We start from the raw sequence: 10,938 nt of genomic DNA, 5'->3' as shown, positions 1-10,938 counted from the left end.
CTGCGTGTATCCCTCCTGATTTCATTTTAAGAGGAAAACGCCACGCTGAGCTCCTCGCAATAAAAATACTCGTGCCGAGTAACGGCATGCTGGGTAAGCTGAGCTGTGCCATAGCAACGCCGCCACCTGACGCTCACACACAAGATCCAAAACACAAGGAGCCCTGGGAAAGTTTCGATTTGGCAGAGGTCAGTGTTTTTCATGAAACGTGTTTGGTTTGTTTGAGGCCGTATTGACATATACCACATACATTACACATGCATTTATTGACATACACCACATACATTCCTTTGACCTCTTTATTACACTCAGTAGAACACTCAACACTTTGTACCACACATCCCAGCTCCCTGTTTCAATTCGCACACACACAAAGTAGAACACCAACAGCAGATAATGAGCAGACCTTGGCCTAAAATCTCTCCCCCACAACACACTAAGGCAGCTGCGTTGAGACAGGAACATTATGACCTCTGGTAGCAACGACAATGGAGTGCACGTACGATATCTTCATCACGCGACATTCCAAGAGGATGAGGCACTGTCACGTCTAGATGCAGCGGCCTCCATCTAGTTTTGACCAATCCAAGACGAACCCCAGTCACGCCCAATATATCAATATATAACCTATGTGCGCACTCTGTTTAAGCGTCTCTTTTCTTGTGCAGTCTGCTGCGTAGAACTAGAGACCCATGCATGTTCAATTGCTGGACACCGCGTTTTCCTGACCTGTGACCTCTGAATAAACTTGCTTAATTTCAACTTGAGAACGACGACTCCTCTCCTTTGATTTCAACACGCAACAGCCGCTTGGCTGTGACCAAAGAGTAAACAGGGGGTGTTCGATGGAGGAGGTTGTTCAACTAATAAAGTCTAATGGCATCAATAAAAAACTGCGTTATCGAGGGGAGCAAAAGCTGCTCTTCACTTTCTTACATTTATGTAATGGCTCCTTAAACAACTATGGTCCAACAGTCCCCTTGAATTCACTCATTAATATCAGTCCCCTAAACATCCCTAATTTTTTTCATCTATATTTCTATGAATTATTCTCGGTTAGGGAAAAACATTCCAGGATCGGCCGCCTGACCCAGATCAACAACACAATTTAATGGGTTCCTTCCGTGATGCACACCTCATCCATCCACCAAGTTTCTTGGAAATCCATTCTATAGTTGTGGCGTAATCCTGCTTAGAATCAAACAAACGGACCGGGGTGAGAACCTCCTTGGTGGCTCTAAAGAGCAGATCCGGTGACTCATGACAGCAGCTTGGCTTATTGGGAATGTGTGGTATATGTTTGTGATGGCACGAGTCTAACACGTGACAGCATGCAGAACCAATGTCCTCAATGACTTTGCCATCTGGGTTTGGCACACATCGTGACCTCAAGCGGGACTATAAATATTTGAGTCCAACACAACCTTTCAGTCCGAAGCACACGTCCTCACGAGGCCATGAAGTCTTGGGAACCAGAAGACAATTCCCCGCTCGTCACCACACCAGCGTTTTCTGAATGTACCCTGAACTGAGGAGCGATAACAAGCTCCCCGCTGAGAGCGAGGCCCCGGGGAGGAAAACACACATATGTACAACCTCTCATGCATCATGGGACACGAGCAGGAATGTGAAGAAAAATGTGAAGGGGGGGGGGGGGGTGACTTTCTCCAGCATGGAAACGCCACTTTAATAACAAGGCTGTGGGCAAGAAAAAAAGCAGCCACTGCCCCAGTATAATTGGAGTGTTCTGTGGACGAGGTAAGGCAGAAAACACCTTGCTTATAGCAGCCGATGTCCGGAGCTCTCATCTGGATTTCCCCTTCATTACAGAGCGTCCGGCTGCAACAGTCTGTCATTAGCTTATTACAGATAATGCCATTTCCGTGTGTAGCCTGCATCTAAAGCTATTTAACCAGATCAGAAGCAAGGCAGTGATTTTTCACGTAAATTCCTTATCTTGTAACACAGGGGATTTTCTCAGCGTTGTGTCCTCAGCATGTTTGTTTTTCTCAGAACTGACAAACGTGTTGAGATGGATGAACCATTGTGTAATTAGTGGCTGACTTTTTTATTTGCTGTGAGCATCGAGAAGACTGAATTGACAAATCTTATATTCTGCAACAAACCGCGATTTAATCGTTTCTGCATGTTCCCGCAAAGTTGTACACTCCCAAATAAGTGTTTGTTGCAAAATTGTTTTAATTTCTGTATTCTGGCGGTTGACAAACGCACTCACAGTCCAGGATAAATATAGGTTTGTCTCTACAGGAAGTGTGAACGCTGCATGCTTCAGGGTGGCAGGCGCTACTGGGGTGGGTGACTCGCTGCAGGGGAAACAAAGTACTTCCCCCGACGAGAGCCCATGTGACATAATCACAAGTCAGACAGGAGGACAAAGGTTCCATTGTCACCCAGACAGACCCTTATAAGTATTGACATATACCACATACATTACACATGCATTTATTGACATACACCACATACATTCCTTTGACCTCTTTATTACACTCAGTAGAACACTCAACATTTTGTACCACACATCCCAGCTCCCTGTTTCAATTCACACACACACAAAGTAGAACACCAACAGCAGATAATGAGCAGACCTTGGCCTGAAATCTCTCTCCCCCACAACACACTAAGGCAGCTGCGTTGAGACAGGAACATTATGACCTCTGGTAGCCACGACAATGGAGTGCACGTACGATATCTTCATCACGCGACATTCCAAGAGGATGAGGCACTGTCACGTCTAGATGCAGCGGCCTCCATCTAGTTTTGACCAATCCAAGAAGAACCCCAGTCACGCCCAATATATCAATATATAACCTATGTGCGCACTCTGTTTAAGCGCCTCTTTTCCTGTGCAGTCTCCTGCGTAGAATTAGAGACCCATGCATGTTCAATTGCTGGACACCGCGTTTTCCTGACCTGTGACCTCTGAATAAACTTGCTTAATTTCAACTTGAGAACGACGACTCCTCTCCTTTGATTTTCCACCCGCAACAATTGTCTGTCCTCCCCCTCTTCCACCTTGTTCATGCGAGCTGCTCCTGCTGCAGCGAGGAGGCCTCTGACTTGCTCTGCCTCGGCTCTGACGCAGGTTGCATGACTATGCGTGAGGTGATAACATGAGAGGCAGGATGTGAACCGGGCAAACGTTTGTCGGCTGCATCTCTGAACAAGGGAAGTTCCGCTGAGAGAGCAATGGGCTTCCTGTCAGGCATCAAGATTTCTGAGGTTTCTGAGTTTCAAACCAAGAATGGACAGGTGTGCTGCCAAACAGGGGACGAATATGAAGATTGTTTATGGATAAACAGTTGCTTCCTTGTGCAGACTGACTCAGGCCTGTTGCTCGTACACTACAGTTGATAAACAGGCTGCCTTGCAGGAAAACCACAGCGACCAAGTCACAAGCCCTGTCATAGATTGCATGAGACTTAGCAGCACCTACTGATGCAATATATGAACCACCAGGGTCAGGAAATGGATTGCAAAAAAAATGTCTTTTCTCTCTTTCAGTATGAGTGTGAGTGTCTATGAACAATAAGAAGTGTAATCATCCATTAATGAGACAGTGAATCGTGACTGAACTCACACCAATAACTAAATCATTGACACCAATGTGCCACATTAAGATCTGTACATATCGCAACACCTTTTCTGCCGTATTACACTCCAGAGATGGATGTTGAGATAAAATACAAAGTGTAAACCTGCAACTTCCACCTGTCACGAAGAAGATTGAGCTGATTGATTGATTAGTTGATCTGCAGAATATCTATCATCAACTCATTTCATCAACAAGCTGATCCATCAAATGTTAGTATTTGCTGTTTAATGTCAATATAAATGACAAATCGAACTTATTTGGTACAGGACTGTCATTCAGACTCAAAAGCTAAAAAGGAATAACATTTTTTGATGTTTTTTAGACTGAATGATTCATTCATTAATCAAAACATTTAAATATTTAATTTGTGTGGTTACAGCCTTATTGTTTAATTTCTGCATAAAAGTATTACCTACAACCCCTGACCACACAAAGGCTACACTACTTTCACCTTGTGTCAACTGTGGCTCAGGGGGAGAGCGGTCATCCTCCAACCAGAAGGACGGCAGTTCAAACCCAGTCTTCCCCATCTGCATGCTAAAGTGTCCTTGGGCAAGATGCTTAACCCTGCATGGCTCCTGTATGTCAGTGTGAATGGGAAACTGTACCGTACAGCGCTGTGAGTGGTCATCAAGACTAGAAAAGATCCATATAATTACAAACCATTTAGCATTTGTGTACACACAAGAAGTACAGTACAAAATGTATTAAATTAAGGCTATACAACCTAATATGGGTCGACTTTAAATATTTTAATGAGACAGTTGTGAACATTTACCTGCATTTTCTAAATATGAGGCCTGGGACTCCACCTAATGCAGGGGACGGCAACCTGCGTCTTTTCAGCCCCTCTGCAGAGGCAGTGTTGTGCATGTTGCGCATATTTTGAAATGAACGGTGAACGTTCATTTTTTTAAATCATCATCGTATCAGGCCGTCATGAAATACCAGGAGCGGGTGAATGTGTGTGTGTGTGCGCGCTCCCAGATAGCGGACACACACACAGGCCCCGGGGCTCCGCCCCCTGCCCCCGCTCACTCGCTCAGAGAGACACAGTGAGGTCAGAGCTCGTTCACGTGGAGCAGCAGCTCAGTGACTGACCGGCTGCTTCTTAACAGTTGAAACAGTGAAAACACCGAGTTTCTCTGGTCACAGCTGCTCAGAGATCAGCCGCAGCTTCTTGATCAGAGCAGAAGCTGCATTAGGTTTGTACCGAGCTTCAGTTTCTGTGTCCGCCTCCAGTCTGACCTGCTCTCACGTTTTGTTTTAATATTTCGTCAACTAAAATATGCGTCACATCCTATTACGTCTACTTCCCTACAGGTCGCTAATCTATAGTGTCCGACCCCCGGCCTCGGTAAACTAACCAGGGATAAATCCCCAAAAAGAAATGTCTGGGAGGTAAATAGAGAGTTTAATCCTGCGTGGACAGATTAATTTGCTTTCACTGCCAACGATGCAGGTTTACCTGTATGCTTATATGTGGCGAGGAATTAGCAAACAATAAGAAATGTAATGTTTAAAGACATTTCCAGAGCAAGCACACAGCATCTGCTGAAAAGTACCAAGCTAGAGATAAGCAAAAATAGCAGAGTTCTGTGTTTCATTTGTTTCGAAGAAGTCCTACACATGTATTTTGTTCTCCTCTTCATAAGAGTTTAGTGTTTTCCTTTTTTGTAACAGGTAAAAATGGCAGTTAAATGTCAAGTTTTTTTTATTGTTGTTTTATAATTTAATAAATGCAACAAACTATAGTTTTTGTATATATTGTATAACTATATATATAACTTTATAACCTGCGTTATCCAATGGGTTTTGTGGCTCCAAACAGATTTAATTTGGGGGAAGAGGGGGCAAAATGGCTCTTTCAATAGTAAAGGCTGCCTACCCCTTACCTAATGGAACCGTTTTCTGGCCTTTCTCCTGCTGCCAGCCCTTCAAATTGCCGTCACGTCCTTGCTTTGGCTGAGAAATGGTGAATGGCTCCACTGGGAGGTGTGATGGGACTGGCAGGCCTGAGGGTGGCAGTAATGGGGTCATGTGGTTGAGGAACAGCTGATCCTGCTGCATTCCACAGCTGCTTAGCATGAGGTCCGGTGCCTTATCTGAATGTTTCTCAAAACACTCGCACAACCAAAACACTCGCGTAAACACCAGGACCAGGATCAGCCTCGTGCTCGGACCCGCGAGCCGCACTGGGCACACTGTGTGCCACAAACACTCACACACACACACACACACACACACACACACACACACACACACACACACACACACACACACACACAACCACTTAGAAGGCCACATGCATAATTTACACTTCCTGCTGTGGCTGTAAACGCACACAAGGGACCTCCCGTTCCAAGGTATTACAAATCAATTTCTAATAGCCTGAGTGGAGATGATCACACTTTTGATTGTGTAATGTTATTGTTAAATTAACAGGTCAATTTTTAATCTGTGGCAAACGGTATGATGCAAACAGCAGCGGGAAACGGGAAACGTTGACACTCAGAGGGGCTAATAAGAGTGAAATGTGGAATCACCACAGTTGGGATGCCCCCTGACCCTGTGGAGGTGGTAGGAGATGAGAAGCATGTAGAGAACCAGTACTGCCCCCTGTAGGCCACCAGCACCCACACAATTTCTTCAGTGACAGACTGATCCACCTGATTCACCAAGTGTCTAATCTTGGGTCATCAGTCCAAATAGAATTCTGCAAATACAACAGACATATGCTTTAACCATTAAATTAGAGTGCAGGTTGGATTACATATACAGAACAGTACATAGCACCTCTATTATAATGGCAAAATATACGGGCACATTTACAGGCCATAGAATCAACATATGTTTTCATGCTATGTATCTATTTAATAGTTATCTGAAGAAGAGGTATCACAGGCCATTCCTTCCAGCTGCCATCAGACTGTACATTCAGTACAAACACCAAACTCTGGTGCTACACTACAAATCCAAAGATGTTGTGTTTTCATCCCTGTATGTTTGCAAGGATCACACAATATAAGTACATATTTCCATTAAACTTGCTGAAGGGTTGTGGGGTCCCAGTGAAGCCTGTAAACCTTTGTTACGGTTCATTTGCCAGATCAATCCGGCATATTTAGAGAACTTATATCTATAAATGTGTGTAACATGGGGCAGCTAGGTAGAATTTAAAGAGACGATTGGGCCATGGCAGAGGTACATGGCAAATTGGACCCTACCAGGACAAACGATTATCATATCATCTTCTCTTTAGATTGTTCATGTTGTCCCAACATTTCCCAATGTGACCTCAAAGCACTTCACACATATTCTAGGAAGTCCTTTCCAATTTTCACACAACTAAAATAGACATTATGTGTGCAGCTATTCATATCAGACCTTTAGATGTTCAATTCCAGCTGTGACCACTGGATGGCAACAAAATGTTTTAAATGAGAACCAGACAACATATTTACACAATCTGTTGTCAAATTTCTACAATAGTATTTTTGACTTTTTCAAAACCTGTGGAAACCCTTATAAAAGCTGTAAGCATTGAGGGAGTAGGGTATATACAGTGCAAACTTAGGGTACAGATAACCAGTCTGATCGTCTTCATTCTCATTTTATCAGCAGTGGTCTTGAAGTCATTTGGTCATTAAGGGCCAACAGATTCAATTTATATTCCATCTTTCACATTCTCTCCATCATCCATGGACCATCCAACTGATACATTGTGTCCCAACTTATCTATTGAGGTAAAACAATTACTGCTCAAGGATATTTGGAACCCAAATGCAGAATGCCAAAGCAATTCAATTACTTGAGGCCAAGGAGAAAAAATGTCTGTTGAAGACCAGAGCTGTCTGCTTTTCCCTTCACAGTGATTTCCTGCTAATAACATATTTTCATTATGAAAGAACAAAGCATAGGAGACCAACAGTGTCTTTATGTACACTTTTATTGTCACAACTTGACTGTTGGCAGAGTCAGGCAGGGCGGACAGAGCCAGATTACTTCTTGGCCTCTTCCTCCAAGGATAAGTTCTTGATGATCTCTTCCTTCTTGGCCAGGAGACGCTCCTCTCTGCGCTTGCGGGCCTCCCTTGTCTTGGAGCGACGAGCCTCGGCCTGGTCGCTGTAGGAGAGGCAGGGAGAAAGCAACAGCTGATTAGAAATAGTGAAAAAGTGAAGTCCTGGCTCTGCTGCAACTTTAAGTTCAGATAATTCAATACATGTTCTAAATGCTAATAGTTTTCAATAATAAATCTGATAAAACAATCCTGCGTACCAAAAACAGTGCTGAAATATTGGTGATGTGCAAAGGCATTTTACAGTGTGGAGTGACACATAACTTAGTTTAGCTGTCTAATACAGTTGTATTTAAGTTCTGGAAACAGGAAATGGAGTTTGGGTGTTGACTTACGACAGGAGCTTCTTGCGGGCCTTGTCTGCCTTCAGCTTGTGAATGTGCTCCATAAGGATACGCTTATTCTTGAACACATTACCCTTGGCTCTCAGGTAGAGGCTGTGGTACCTGAGGGAGAGCAGAACGGGAAAAGGGCATCAACAAAAATTCAGATCACACAAAGTAATAGCAGAGGACTGTTACTTTTTAAGAATCTACGACACCAGTGCTTTGAGATGTGTCATTGAGTTCAGTTTAACATTTGCCCAAAACCTTCTGAGTTGTTAATGTGAAATGAGCACATTGCCACAAAGGGGTATAAATGCAGTATAAAAAAAAGTTTCTATGAGAATGTAAATTCATGCTCCCCAACATTTTCACCAGAATATTGTATTTAATAATCATGCATGTTTAATTTTAAAAAGCAATTCAAGACGTTTTCAGCTTTCCTGAAATAACCTCATCTTAATGACAAATCATTGTACATCAGCAGCAGATTGACACAACTAACAAAAGGAGCAACAACAGGAAGTCATGAACGTACATGTGCCTGTCAATCTTCTTGGACTCCCTGTAGCGACGCAGAAGACGACGCAGGATCCTCATGCGGCGCATCCAGGACAACTTCTCTGGCATACGGGCATTGGCAGTACCCTTTCTCTTACCTGAGAAAAGAAATTAAGTGTGTCCATTTAGCGGAATTACTTAAATTTGTTCTGAAAACATGTTCTTTTAAATCTGATAAACATTAATTGCAAACATCAGCTCAGGGACAGTTTCAACTCACCGACACCGGTGTGTCTTCCCTTGCGGCGTGCAAGTGTGTTCTTGCGGCAGCGAGCCCTAGAGTGGACCGTAACAGGCTTGCGAATGATAAGACCATCCTTCACCAGTTTACGGATCTGCTGGCCTAAACACAGAAAGAAACAGGTGAGCTACAGGGATACACTGAATAACACTTCACATAATTCCTTCTATCAACCGAACAGTAATGATCAAAGAGAACATTCAAGACCAGAACACCAGTGCTGTGAATGTGATTAACACACAACTAGAGCTATTCATTAATTAAATTTGGATTGTGTCATTTAACCTTTATTAAGCCTCAATCCTAATGTTCCTGCAGGGTTCAACAAGTCAATTATTCCATCACACTTAACAATGAACCAGTGTTAAAATATGATGGAAAACCAATAGGGACAATATAGGGAGAAAATTCATTTGAGATGAACTTCAACACTGATTCCTTATGTTATACACTTATAAATTAATGGAACCTGGGCTCAGATTTAGTGTCATGAAGTTGGCTCTTAGATTAATGAAAATGTCTGATCATAAAATCAAGCAAGAGAAAATATTTAAGACTCTGAATGACATCTAAGGAATTAAAAAAGTTATTCAGCCATTGACTGTATTTTCTTTTTTTACAGGGGAATATATTTAATAACCTGGAGATACCATGATCTAAGCTCTGGCTTGATTTCACACACTTCAACAAGAAGCCCAGACATGGTTAAAGAGGAGGACAATTTACATGACTTGAGGTCAAATAACAGACAATATCTGACACTATTACGCTGCAATGTGAAACTGACAGCCATCAGCCTATTGTTAGGGTGCTGTACTTCAATGAGTTTACCTCAAAGAAGTTAGGGTATTTCCACTAAGAACTTTCCACTCATTCGTTAACAACTGTGGATTAGTGTCGATGCAGCAGGTTATCCCACGTTTATGTGACTGTGCTGGAGCCTTTACAGAGAAGGAGCCTGTTGCTGCAGGCTGTGATTTCTCTGTCAAAGTCAATGCTGATATTCGGACTTAAAAGACGACTTGCTGCTCCACTTACGGGAGTTGGCGTTGGCGATCTCGTTGGTCTCGTTAGGATCCAGCCAGACCTTCTTCTTCCCGCAGCGCAGGACGCTGGAGGCCAGCCTCTTCTGGAGCCTGAGCATGCTGCGGGACACACAGCACACATATAAACGTACAGCTTCTACCTCCACGTGATGGACAGGATTTGACGTGGCTCGTTTAGTTGTTGAATAAAAGTGTTATTACACAGAATCAGAGAGCGGAGTGGCTCTTAGCCGCACAGCTAGCACGAAGCTAACAGGCAGCCGGGTTTACAACATGGCCTCCGCGTCTGCTACATCGTGTCACAATGAGACACGTGAAAATAGGAGATTTATATGTTTCAAAGAGGTTTAAACTTTGTGGGTCGATGAACGCGGGATTTGCCATTGTTATTAAGGTGGTGTGAGGTTAACATGTGTGTTTTTAAAAGCTAAAACTAAGACTTTTATCACGCGCAGGCTGCGGTCCTACCTCATGGCTGCTACTTCAGTAGGAAAAGGAAGGCTGGAGAGAAGAGCCGGGAGCTACCATTACAGAGGAGGCTCCATTATTCAGCACTGACCAGCCTCGTCTTAGCAAATAGATAGTTAACATGTTGAACAATCCTCAGTGCAAATATTTCACTTTATTTGAAAGTCACACGTGTATATAGTCGATAAATACAAACGCAATCCGGACTTTACTTCGAAATTTTTAAATCCCTACACCCCCTTCGTACAATGATGGTACCGACCAACGTTTTCCCAATGCATTATGGGCGGTGTAGTGGTTAGGTGCCTTCTGCCTCTTTACCGGGTGGAGGCGGTGCTGATACCAAAAACCGCACCAGGAACATTAATAACGGTGTTGGAGTGCTTTTTAAAATAGTGCATTTGTGTATTTTTTATTGGAAATTCAAATAATAAAACAAAACTGCATAAATTCTGCCAGATTTTCTACAGAATCCTTGATGTGATATTTTCAATTCGGCCACCTTCCCAAAAGGTTTGACATTTTGTTGCAAGGATAAAACTAAAATAATGAAATAAGATATAATTATAACTTTTATTCAACTGTAGTTTAAAGTAATTTTCCATCGT

The 10,938-nt window shown here is 43.0% G+C and overlaps 1 protein-coding gene across 1 annotated transcript; it reads right to left on the bottom strand.

Moving 5' to 3' along the window:
• Positions 1–7,544: 7,544 nt before the first annotated feature.
• Positions 7,545–10,371, bottom strand: rpl19 (ribosomal protein L19). The gene is made up of 6 exons (XM_053443160.1): positions 10,331–10,371; positions 9,855–9,961; positions 8,796–8,918; positions 8,553–8,673; positions 8,027–8,137; positions 7,545–7,738 (listed from the first exon to the last, which is right to left on the bottom strand). Exons 1-6 carry the CDS (start codon positions 10,333–10,335, stop codon positions 7,615–7,617), a joined length of 591 nt encoding a protein of 196 aa, XP_053299135.1. The 5' UTR covers positions 10,336–10,371; the 3' UTR covers positions 7,545–7,614.
• Positions 10,372–10,938: the final 567 nt, after the last annotated feature.

This window comes from Pleuronectes platessa, chromosome 16 (assembly GCF_947347685.1).
Source record: "Pleuronectes platessa chromosome 16, fPlePla1.1, whole genome shotgun sequence".
NCBI classification, from domain to species: Eukaryota; Metazoa; Chordata; class Actinopteri; order Pleuronectiformes; family Pleuronectidae; genus Pleuronectes; species Pleuronectes platessa.
This window is presented reverse-complemented; position numbering and strand designations above follow the sequence as displayed.